Source organism: Vidua macroura, chromosome 3 (assembly GCF_024509145.1).
Source record: "Vidua macroura isolate BioBank_ID:100142 chromosome 3, ASM2450914v1, whole genome shotgun sequence".
Classification (NCBI taxonomy): domain Eukaryota; kingdom Metazoa; phylum Chordata; class Aves; order Passeriformes; family Viduidae; genus Vidua; species Vidua macroura.
In genome coordinates, this window is record NC_071573.1 from 82,245,813 (window position 1) to 82,259,240 (window position 13,428).

Genomic DNA, 13,428 nt, shown 5'->3' on the forward strand with positions numbered 1-13,428 from the left:
AGATCCAGATTTGAGCCTTTAAGCCAGGTTTGACTTCTGGGCACTGAGAAGCTGTATCTACCCCAGGGAGATCAGGCAGTTCCCTTCTCAAGGAAGCAGCAGAAGCTCCTAGACTAGTTTTTTGAGGTAGCAAAACCCTCCATTTTGTCTTCTATATTAAAAATCTTAATGTAGCCAACAGCACCAGTATAAAATTTACAGTACTCTGAAAGAGCACAGAAGCTCAGAAGAGCTCAAGAGGCTCTTTTTACATCCCCTCCTACAAATACATTCACCACAGAACTGAAATAATTTGATCTTGTGAACGTACATAAAACATCAATAAATACACAAACACTGTTTTACAGGCCTTTTATGTAATTATTATATTAAACCTGCAAGAAAATTTAAAAAGGCAAAGTTCCTTACATATTTATTTTTATTTTTAAAACTTCACTGAGCCATTAACATAGAAGGATAGTTTTTTTCTGTGTTGCTCTATAATTTTCCCCTATTCTGCATAGATTTTTATATGCCACAGGTCACTCTCCTCTAATCATGCTACTCTGAACTATTGCTGTCTGTTGCTCTAAACTAATAGTCTAGCCAGACCATTTCTAACAGCCATATCAAAATATGAAAGGCCAGGAAAAAAATAGAATATACTTGCATGAATCAGCACTTTACAGCCCCAAACCAACACATTAAAATATTTTTTTCAGTAAATAAGACAAGATCGTGATTGTATGGTCCAAGGAAAGAAACCTCACATACAGGGCAATTTAAAAACGCCACATTTTTCTTTACCCTGGCTTGCCAGGGTGCCTTTGTACATTTTAAGTTGCTATACCTGTGGCTAGTAAAGGATTCTAGCATCCCACTGAGGCATTTGGGGAAATTATGCCAAAGGTTGAGTGACTTTCACACCCAAGAAGTTTTTTACAGCTCCAGGGCACTGGAAATTGAAAGAAAGGTCATTATTACACTTTTACAGGGCAGTCCTGGGCTCCCTATCATAAACTGCCCTTCAAAGCACTTACTAGTAGTTCTAAAGCAACTCATAAATTAGTGGGAATTAAAGATAATGCCAAACAAAAAAAAGCAAGTTACACACAGTATTGTTCAGTTTTCAGGCAGGAGAGAAGTTGAATATCCTTGAATTAGTAGTTGCTTTGCAGAGTTGCCTTATCCTAGAGCCCTGTCACAGATCACCTGTTATCAGACTAGAGTCAGAATTTAAAAAAACTTTATTTATATTAAATTTCATTAAGCAACGAGTCAGTGATTTGACAGGGTGTAATATAAAGGTCTGCTGAGTAATAGGCTTATCAGGGACCCAAACTTGCAAGAGGGAAGTTCATAGTTTTGATATTCTCCTAGATCATCTTTAGCTGTATTTACATATCCGTTGGAATGCTGGCATCAGTGAACTACAATATGGTATTAGAGGGGAAAAAAAAAAAAAGGAAAAATATCACTGGATCACAGAGCAGAAAACATAGGATGTGCAGTTCAGAGAAGGGTATTTTACCCTCCTCACAATGTGGATTAAAACCATTTCATTTCTATCAGCTCCATGATCTATCAGAAACGTAAATGTTAGAATCACAACATGATTCTAATCAAAACAGTTTGCATTAAAACTAAATGTAAAACTCTACCATAAAAGAAATGTAAACTCTACCTTCGAGTAAGTAAAAACACAATAAGGTTCCTTCCACTAGAAGAATTCCTGATAGCTAGAGAGATGGAAATGCAAATGGAGGGCAGTGCACAGAAAAGAGAAAATTTTAATTCTGCCTCAGTGCCCATGCTTTTGGTCTTTTTCAGAATTAGCATATGGAAGACTAAACACATTGTCTAAATTTATAAATCACAAATGAACATGGGTGTATCAGCAGGACAACGATGCTGGAGCTCAGCCTCAGGCATATGAACATTTGCATGCCAAATTAAATATCAGAACATGGAAAAAATGTCCTCATTGGATACACTAAGAGAACAGTTTATACTCTACACTTGAGTGATTAAGGTGAATAATCAATTCAAACAATAATAATTCAAACACTGAATTGTTCAGTAGTTAAAACTTTTGATTTCACTGAACCACAATGACTTTCAGCATATTCTACCAATTAACCATTTTGTATTGCCCAGGGATAAAGTTGTGCCTCTTCAGGAATTTGCACTTAAAAATAAAAATACTTGGTTGCACACTTCTGTACCCCACCAATGCAAGGAAAATCAGTTCTGACAGGAGAAGACAAACAGAGTTTGATGCAGCTGGAAGAAATGCTGCCCTCTGCCTAACACACAATGTAGTTGAAAGTGGGACATGAAAGGGTTATTTTGTTTCAGTCCCCAAAGTCTTTGCTCAATACATTACTTGAAAATAAGTAACTCCACAGAAAGCATTCAATTTAACCCTAAGTTTTTAAAATGCTCTTTTTTCAGTTGAATGCTTTTGTTAGAAGTGCCTATCTTGCAGGGTTTTGCCTCCCATAACTGTCAGCCTGGAGAAGCAGGCAGTCACAAGCTGAACACTGGCTTGAGCTTTCTCTGTTCTATCCATGGTGAGGTGTTCATGGACACACACCTTTCCTCCAACCAACCCATCCTTTCCATCTGTGAACTCTGGTCCTGCAGCAGCAAAGCTGGCATGTGCTGCACACTCCAAAAGAGAGGGCATTTATCCACGTACACTGGGAACAGTCCCTCAAAACCTTACTGCTGGACTTGCTCTCTCACTTACAGAAGGCTTTTACTGAGGCAGCACTTACTGTTCTCCTCTCCTTCCAGTGCCTATGAAAACTGCCAGGCTCCTGCCTCATTTTTCACATAAAGAAACAGCTTTAGCCCCATAGCACATGGGAAAAGCTTACCCCAACCCATATTTTTTAGACAGAGCAGACCCAAAGCCAAGTAGATGGGGCACAATCACATAGTGTAGAAATCCATGTGCAAATCAGTGGCAGTGGGATTCGAGCAAGGTTTAAGGATTTACTATCAGAAGGACGTGGCTGACTGGAACACCACCTGAAGGCAGGGCACTGGTTCATGTCCTCTCTCACACATGGAATGACACCGTGCCCAAAGCCAAGGGGAGCCAGCGTGCACAAGCAACCTCATGGCTGTGACTACTCTTAGCCCATATGCCCACTCTTGCGTGGACTCTTCATGAAGTGCTCCACAGAAGCTGAAGACACTTCAAGCTAAGCTGCAGATGAATAAGACATTTTGATATTTGTTATGTATAGAGACTGGACTAACTGGACATGTAAACACTCAATGTTTACACCTTTACAGAGTGTATTCTGGGGCTGATTTTATGAAAATCCACCACCATTTTTGAGCACTTCATTTCCCAATGTTGAATGTTGTTTTAGGATATGGGGGTGTGTGTGCTTGTTTTAAGAAACGTTTGCACAGTACAGAATACTGAGTCCTGTTCAATATTTGGCTATATCAATTCATTAAATCACTTTTCTCTGCTCAGTATTGAATTTATTCCAGCCTAGAGATAACACAACAGTCCTTTGTAGCTGAACTGATAACATATGCCACTACTATAATAATTTGCTGGTTTAATTGTAGAATTTGTTCTTCCTTATGTTCACTAAAATTAAATACATATGCATAAAGCTTTATGGGTAAATTGGACTTTATGAGATGATAACATCAAAAAAAACATCCTCTGAATTTCTCACATTTTCTACTGCATTTCTTAGTTATTAACCAAGACATCTGTATGGGTATAGGTATCAGAACATAAGACAAATGAAAATTAAGACACTTCCATGCAGTGATCTAAACTATAATAAGAGACTTCTGTGTAACTTCCAAAACAATTTTGGCCTCAACGACTTAGTGTGAAGAAAGTTCCAGGCACCACCCTGTGAAGAGGCATTGCTTGCTAAATTTTGGTTCTCTTTTAAATGTGACAGAGGTTCAGGAAAATGCCATCTCTGCCTGACAAACACAACCACCAAATCCCAACAGTTGGGCTCACAAGCCCAGGACTGTGCAGGCACTATATCACTGTGGGGCAATGCTCTTCCACAGGGCACACAGTGGAGTACAAGGCACAGAATTTCTTATTTACAAAAGAAAACAAACAAAAAAAATCCTAAATATCTACTGGTATATGCAAGCTCTTTGGAAAGTTCTTTTAACGTAAAGAATAATTCTTAGCTTGATAATTAATATAAACAATCCACATTAAATTCATACATCAAATTCCTAATCTGAAAGAGAATTTTTAAAATATCAATTTTACTGAACTTTTCAGAATCAATTTTGAATCTTACTTTTTAAATATTTTTCATAGTGCATAAACCCTTTTTTTAATAGATTAATAACAAAGCTTCATTTCCTCTGAGAAACCCTGGATTTGTAACATTTTGTCTATTCACCCTTATCTTCTACATTGTGTAACAAAACATGCTGACATTCAGTGCTATGCAAGACTTCAGACTTGCATAGCAAAAATTTCTTCTAGTTCATCCTACCTCATAAATTGGGAGTTTGCTGAACTGTTTAGAGTCACAACTAATAAACACAGGCAACATTTTCATGTACCTTTGTCTCCAGTCACTGAATGGCAACTTTACACTGGTATTTCCCTTACTGCTCTCAATCCCTCACTTAAGAAATAATCTTATTGGTTTTCATCATTATGGCTTATTTCTGTATACTTTGACTTTCTTTTTCTTCAAATCCCTGTTCATTTTTGTATTGCTGAACAATTTATGACCACCTGGAATTTATTTGCCTGTATTTATTTTAGCTTTTATTTATATTTTATACCAATATTTTCTAGATCACACTCCTACTGTCAGAACTGATGGTGTGATCCATAAAACCAGACTTTTATATTGTAGTTTGCAATTGCTGCTAGATGTGCCAAAAGAGTGACAGTGAAAGTTAAACAGGATAACAAATGAAGGACCACGCTGTGTCAATATTTTATCTCTTCCAATTTTACTGCCTATTGTAATTGCGATTTACTGTATTGTAATTGTGTCAAAGGAAGTTAAAAAACATCAATTCAGACGTAATCATTTTCTTACATCAGATGAACAACCATACTGCTGTACCTGCATGTTTTAGTGACCCTTTTCCTTGGATATTTATATAACATTTAGTCCAGAGCCTCTTTCTTTAGTCATTCTATGAAATGGTACTCAGTGAAAAGGGTTTGTGTCCTATGAAAAGCTGTCCAGGCTGGCCTCAATTATTTTTCTAATCAACTTGGGGAAATATATTTGAGTCTTTTTATTATTTCTCCAGCTGAATAGAGAACAATTAAAATTTCCTTCATTTCCATAATTATGTAGTTCTAACAATTTGTACCACAAGCTCCTCCAGCTTCTTAACACATACACATTCCATTATGTCTCAAAGGTCAGCTCAAAAGGCAATTTGCTTCAATACACCTTGTGAGAATGAAAACATTCACCTATAAATGAATAACAATTACACCAGAATCACTGCTTTCAATAAAGTCAGACTTTAATACCAGTTTACAGCCTGTTCACTAAAATAAGATTTCAAGTGGCACCAGCACAAAATCTGATGCTATTTACCATAACTTCAAAACCAATCCTGGAGACAAAGTTATTCATTAGTTCCTTTGGCACTAAGTACAAACACAGGTGCATAATTTGAAACAAACCTGGTCCCATGGGTATTTTTAAGTACTGCACTGCATTCACTTCCTCAAAGCACCACAGAGACCCACAGAGGACTGTTACAGCTTCCTTGGGAAATGCCATCCTAACTTCTACTCATGGAAAACTGAAATAATGGAACTGTTTGGAATATCTCAACATCCCAAATTCTAAAGACAGACAAAGCAATGGTATGAAGAAGTATTTGGGACAAACATTCTGAAAGCATTTTGTTGGAAAGATGAAATTTTTTCATTAGGATTCTGTAAAATAATAGTTACTCAAGACAGTTCCTGTTTAACATCAGTCAGTACCAGGTTATTTTATTTTAAATGTTCATACTGATGAAATCATTACATGTTTTTCTTGTTCTTTAACTTCTATGGGCACATTTTTTCCTATGGTAACCTGCTTTAGGATAAAACTGCTGTGGAACTCTTACATCTTTGAAAGGTATTTCACAATATACCCACTTTTCCTGAAATGCTTCTCACAAAACCAGCTCATCTAATAATTTTCCCTAATGCCACACTCCAGGAGGAAATTACACCACTTACTGGAGATTGGGCCTTATTTTGCTGCAAGAGGAAGAAATCTAAAGCACCACTGATCAAACAGTCAAATACTGTTATATCCAATTTGTGGATACGGAAGATTTGAAAAAATAAGATCATGGAACTCAACTCTCAGAAACAGGTTATTTCACAGAGTTTTCTGAGCACTGTCCTCTGATTGATACCAATCTTCTGGAAGACTGATAACTTCTGTGTAATTGTGAGAAGCATGCTGAGTCCTCTGGAAGGGCTCTTGAGGACTGAGCTGCACTCACCTGAACATTTCTTTGGTAGCTGACCCAACATCCCCTGTGCAGGCAAGGACAAAGTACTTAGCAGGCAGTAAGAAAAGAAACTGTGCTAAAGACAGGAACCACAATTAAATCAGAATTGCTCTGTTCCTGCAAGAATGATACATCTGAGCAACCATCTACAAAAAACAATGCACTGACTTGTTACTTTATAGACAGCAATGACTTTTACCAGGTCAGCTAACATATTTCTTTACTCACACACATTTCTTTTCTTTTAACAAGAGCATATATTTTCATGGTGTATCCAGCTAGAATGGCATCAATGTACACAAAAATCAAAATTCCTAAATGAAAATTTAAATACCTTAAATGAAAACATTAAAAATTATTAGAGTAATTTTCTATTTCTAAAAAATTTAGCCATTACTTGCAAAGAATGGGTAGAAAACCACTAAGATCTTCCTGAGATGTACATTTCCTGTACTTGCAGGATCAATGCCAGAGGGTATATGCTACTTCCCTGAATTTATTTCAGCCCTATCAGAAAATAGCAACCATCAAATTATTGAAGCCACAATACAAGCTTCCTTTTTTCCCCCTTCTCTCTCTGTTTTCCCATGTCTGTGTTTCCCCAAACCACCTTGGCCCCCACATCTCTCCAGGTTTGATTCCTTCTCTAAACATCTCACAAGGCTTGTATGATTCCAGAATGCTTCCTTCTGCATCCCGTAACAAGTTCCCAGTGCTGGCAGGCAGCAACCCTGTGAAGTAATCCAAAGAGTCTCTTACTCCTTGTGCTAGCTGTCTCCATCCTGCCTGGTTCTCTCTTTTTTTTTTTTTTTTTTTTTTTTTTTTTAATTTTTGTTTTTAAACAGGACACAGTTACTGGATTTATGTTTCTGTGTACTGCAAATGATTAATGTACTGATGATTTCCACACACAATTCTTCATTATTTTGGAAGTGACATGTCAGTGGGCTTCTCTCCCAATGCTTCTCAAAGCGTGCTTTATGCAAGTTTAACACTTCCTCTGCTGCATATGACAGTTTTGCAAGCTTTTATACAGAATATAAACTACTTGGACTTTTAACTGTACCTGTATTGAATTTGTGCTGGTATCTGTTGCTCACTTCAGAATACCCATTGAAAGCACATATGAAATATTGTAGCAAAGGGCAAAGTTGTATCATGTAGAGTTTTGAGTACACCATCTTGGTTTTAGTTTTATGTCTGAGCAGAGTAAATGACCACATAGTGCAGTAACATGCCCCTTTAAAATATTCTGTACTCAACACACAACAAATCTGATTTAACATGCTCTCCAAATGCTGCTTTTAATCTCTCATATGCAAAAAGAAAAGTATTCAATGTATTTTTTCCTACAGTTCGTGAGTGAAAGCCATCATTACCATTTGATCTCTTTTCCTTGAATTGTATATCACATGAAGTGTATGTGACCACTAACTTTTAAAATAGCCTATATACTTCCATTCACCTTATTTCTATGATGAGACCTCACAGCAAGGATGGAATAACAATATGGAAACTAACCATCTAATCCAACTGGACATATTTTATTGAAGTCTTATTACTTCCATGTGTAAGAAGAAACTAAAGCCAACTGCAATCCCCAATTTTTGGCATTCTCAGTATGCATTGTATCCAGCAAAAGAGAATTTCACTTTTTGTTTTCATTTTTACAGCACAGTGATATTAGACATACAGACTTAACCTGATCATTAAGAGATCAAGATTTTTAACTGAATAACAAAAGGAAGGTCTTTATTATGCCTAAAGCAATAGTGTTCTTTTAAAAGCTGCAACTTTTTTTTAAATCTCTTTTGCAGTATAATCTTTAAAGTACTCATATCAAAATACTTTAAAGTACTCATATAATCCAATTTTAGTATGGATGATAGAATCTTCAAGAAGGGATATACAGAGTAATGAGCATATGGTTATAACACAGAGTCAAGTCAGGCAATTTATATGAAAGAAACTTGTCATAGATAAATGCAATGCCAAAGAGTTATATTCAAATTTATTCTGAGGAGCATATTTTCACCAATATTTCTTAAGACAGAAAGCCTAGTTTTCTAAGAAAGACAAATATAAAATTATGAGCAACTATAATAAAACAAGTATTTTCTTTCACTACTGACAGAGATAAATAGCCCTTTACTACAGCACTTTCGACTTTGTTTTCTAAACAAGTGATATTTGTCAGATGTATCTCAGACATGAAAAACAACACCTCAAGAAGGATCAATCAGGTAAGTGTCTTTCTCAGTGGAGGTCAGAGAACTAAAAACTCATATTGTAATTTTAGCAATATATTGGGCATCCCATATTTTTCCAATGATATTTCCTGATAAGATTTTTTTTTTCAGCTCACTTTTTTTATCCACCACATATGCTTTCCTTTGTTATAAGGTAGATTTTGACTTTGCTGCTCACCTTAGAATAGTTTCCTCCTCAAGTGTTGATAATAATACAAGATGCTAGAAGACAGGCTTTTTTTTTTTTTTGTTGAGTCTATTTCACATTTTTGTGAGAATTTATAAAGAAAATTAATTTCCTACACACACAGCAGGCAATACCTTATGGCTTTATTAGTCCTAGTTTAATCAGGGTCTATCTACTAAAGAAAGGAGGTCAAATGCTGATTATTTAGAAGGATGAAAAATCATGGAATCATAGAATGGTTGGAAGGGACCTTCATCTCATTCCAACTCCCTGCCACGGGCAGGGACATCTTCAACTAGACCAGGCTGCTCAGAGCTCCTCCATTCAACCTGGCCTTGAGCACTTGCAGGGATGGGGCATCCACAGCTTCTCTGGGAAACCTGTTCCAAGTGCCTCACCACCTTCACAGTAAAGAATTTCTTCCATATATTTAACAGGAATTTCCCTTCATTCAGTTTGAATGCATGACTCTTTCTTATCACTCAAGTTCCTGATGAAGTGCCCTTCTCCAGCTTCCTTGTAAGCTCCCTTCAGATACTGGAGGGCTGCTAGGAGGTCTCCATGAAACCAAATATTTGGTTCTCAATGGAGAAAACATTTTGGTAGAAAAAATTAATTTACCTTAATATAATTACATTAAAAGTAATGTAGTAGTACATTAGTATAGTAGTACCTTAGTACATTAGTACAACTACTCTTTAAAAGAAACTATACCACAAAGATAAAGAAACATAGTATTCTGATTCCTTCTGCATATTTAATTCAGAATTACACTCCCAGAACTAATAACTCTATTCCTTCCCATAAAAAGGATAATTACCAAGCTTTAATTACTGCCTACATAGTTTATATTTTGTGAATTTTACAATCCAATTTCACTCTAGTCCTATAATTTAACTATCCTAAAATAATCAAAAAAGAATCATCAGATAGTGATGGACACACTTAATTTAGATGTTTATACAAATCAGTACAACTGATGTGCACAGGAAAGAAATCAAAGTTAAGGGGAAAATTTCCAAGGAGGTACAGGTATAAAACACATCAGAAAGCTCAAAAGGACTTCCAAAACCTAATGCTCCAGCTGTACCTGATACTGATGCACATCTCAGCCTTTCCAAGCTGTTCTGTGCATACGAGCTCAACACGTGCACGAGCGTCACCACAAACACGTGAACAACTTCTGCAAGTTCTCAAGAGGCCTCTGAACACCGTGTGTCACACGATGTTATACTGTGCTGAATGCCTTTTCTGTGTCTGATTCCAACATTCCTAGAATGTATTTTTAAGAAGCTCAAGGGATAAGCATATGAGAAAAATAAAAAAGAACATTAAAACCAGACTACACATGAAGATCTTTTTCCCCTGCATCTCACAGTGCACATTGTCCCTGCTTTGCAGTGGAAGTTAAATTTCAAGCTTAGCAGACACTATGCACAGTGCCTAGTAGGTACATGATTTCTCAGCTGTTCAGATAAAGAAAAGCAAGCATCCACAAAACTGCAAAAGACAATAATTTTAAAAAAACATAAAACCTCAACTTTTAATGTGGTGTTAAATACTAAAGCGACACTTCTTCTACAGAGAAACATATTCATCCACACAGATCACTTAAAAACAAACAACCTGTGTACCTGAACTGTGGAACTGATTTCAGATGCAAATCCTCCTGTCAAGGGAGCCTCATGGCTAATCAGCAATCGCCCAGTCTTTGCCACCGACTGAAAAGAAAAAACAAACGCCCAAAATGTCATCAAATTACAGCTCTTGTGATTTCTTACTTGTACTACTTGTGGAATATATGAAATATGTGACTTTGTTCACAGTGTTAGAACACAGCTACTTTTCCCCTCTTGCTTTTCCAGTGAACAATAAATTATCCTAAAATACTCAACTGAGTCATTAATAGGATGGTTTTATACTCACTATAAAAGTATTCACGTTTTCCACTCAATTTTAAGCAAGTATCAAGAATAAATTTAAACCCATTTCATATTAATTTACCCTATCAATGCAAACTGTAACATTTCTGATATAGAATAAGGATTTTAACAAGTAGCCAGTAAAAAACTGAGTCCTCAAAATACTAAAATACGCATACACAAAGAAATTCTTCAGTGATATTGCTGTACAAATACATCCTATATAAAGTCATGAACCACTGCTATTCAGAAAGTAAAATTGCTAAATAAAAATTTTAGCAAGAAATCTGTGGATTAGTGCTGCATATTTAAAATTTACATGGCAATTAGAAGTACCATTTTCTAATTTTAGATTTCAATGTTTGTGCAGTTTTTATGTAATCTACTTCATAGCTAAATAAATAGCATAATATATACAGATGACATAACCATCTTTGATCAAAAAAACAAAACTGTGTTCACTGCGAAAGGTAACAATGAAAGCAAAATATTTTTAATCTGATGGGAAATATAAAGCTTCACCACACACAAATATATTGATGCTTATTGGAACTATGCTAAATTGCCTGAATCAAATACTATCAGATGCCTTTAATAAGAAATATGGTAGCAAAGTCTCTGCTTCCATGATATGCATTTTAAACTTGTTATAATAGAAAGACTCATAAAAAACTTTCATAAGCTTCTAGATATGTACAACAGAAAAAAATCAGATTATTGTGTATGTTAATCTTTCAAGAACAGTTACAGTCTGATATTTAAGTACATAATGTACTACTGGTCTAATATTATCCATCAAGTGGAAAAGCCCAAGAGAGTGCTTGCTATCAGATCAGACCTTCTGAATACTGTGATCTTTAATGTAATGTCTACACCAGCACACTCACCAGTCAGACAGCTCCACGTTACCTACGTAATAGGACACATAAAAGCAATGCCCTAATTATGCAGCTTTCTCTCTGATTCAAGTATTTTATTAATTCTTTTGTTTTTCTAGCAATGACTCTATCAGTGGCTCTAAGCAGCTCATGCACAGATGTACTGGCAACTCGTAGGCTATGAACATATTCCATATACTGTACTACAAAGTGGTTTGAAAACACTCAGAGCTAAACAAGACAGAAAAAGTCATTTCAGCAGTTGAAAAGTAATCCAGTTACATAGGCTGATTTCTGGGGTATTTTTCCAGCACTGGAAACTCATATCTAAAGGAACAGCAGTATTAACTGCACTATAAATCTGTCCAGTACATCAGAACAACAGTTCCATGAACAAAATGTATGCTCCAGTTTTAAGTTGATATGATTAAAACTGATACAATCTGTTGCTGTCATACAAGTTGCTATAGTAAAACTGATACAACTAATCAATGTTAAAGTTCAGTTCCGTTGTTTGGGGGTTTTTTAATCCTCTTTATTTTAAAGAAAGTTTCTTTTGCATATACTTGTTCTGAGAGTTCATTATTTGAACTGAATGTATCATTAATTTTGATACATTACAAGCTGTGATTAAAGTTACAGACTTTGTTTCTCAGAGGATAATAGAATATAATCACACACTATTAGCATATGGGAAAATTCACATAGGGTCAGACCAATAATCCCTCAGTCCAGTAAATTATCTCCCCAAAGAGATAATTAATGTTTTGGGCAGAAGAAAAAGAAAAGGATCTTTAATGTGTTCCTTCACTATGTCTCAGTCTCCAATTATTTTCGCATCTCCAGTTTCTTGAATCCAATATAGTATTTTATGTATTTTATATTAAATAATTAATAACTTTTATTTCATCTGTTCTCAGATTGAATACATGTAAATAAAGAAAAGGCAGGGGGGAAGGGAAAAATAATCTCTTCTTGGTAACCTGCTTCTACTGTGTGAGAAATCCTTGTTTTTACATATGATTCCCACGGGCTTCAAGGAAGTCCATGTCTGTGGGAGCTTGTTAAGAGTGAACAAGCAACTGTGATCACCAAGCATTGCATACAAACTTCTCAGCCCTACCATGACACACTATATGTATCACTTCTGCTACAAAATCATGCAGAGGTTTGGTGCTTTTAGAACCAAACCAACCCTACAGTGCGTTTTTCAGGAACATATACAACCTTAAGTATTTCCAGTGTTTTTAAATGAGTCATACATATTGGTACATTGTTCCAGTTTTTATATCCTTTCCTGGTTACAATTTTGCACCCTATTTCCAAGTTAATTTGGCTGACTTAACTTCAAAGCTGCTGCTTCGTGTTTTATTTGTTTGCTAGAAGAAGGCACTATCTATTATCACATTTCTGCTCCCAAATGAATACATTAAGACTGCGATCAAATGGTCTCTTAACCATGATTTTGCTAAATTAGGCAGACTGAGCTCTAAATCTTTCAGCAAACAGCACATTTCCAATTCCTTCATTATTCTTAAAACCCTACCCTGAATCATTTCCAGTTTTCCATGTCTTTCTTGAAGCACACCCATCTGGAACCAGCATTCCAGATTTTTTCAGAACACCATAAAATGCAGAGATATTGCAGCTGCAGTACTGCAGCTCTTGGATCTAGGCCAAAGCATAACAGGACAAGTCCAGCCTTT

At 35.9% G+C, this 13,428-nt stretch overlaps 1 protein-coding gene across 2 annotated transcripts in view; it reads right to left on the bottom strand.

The window, feature by feature from the left end:
* The window catches only part of BCKDHB (branched chain keto acid dehydrogenase E1 subunit beta), a 110,627-nt gene that overhangs the window by 36,268 nt on the left and 60,931 nt on the right, over window positions 1–13,428 (bottom strand). Inside the window, exon 9 of one of the 2 annotated variants that reach the window (XM_053974128.1) lies at window positions 10,557–10,643. The exons of the other annotated variant lie outside the window; for it this stretch is intronic. Within the exon in view, the coding sequence (XP_053830103.1) occupies window positions 10,557–10,643 (87 nt within the window). The remainder of the gene's footprint in view (window positions 1–10,556; window positions 10,644–13,428) is intronic. 2 annotated transcript variants of the gene reach the window in all.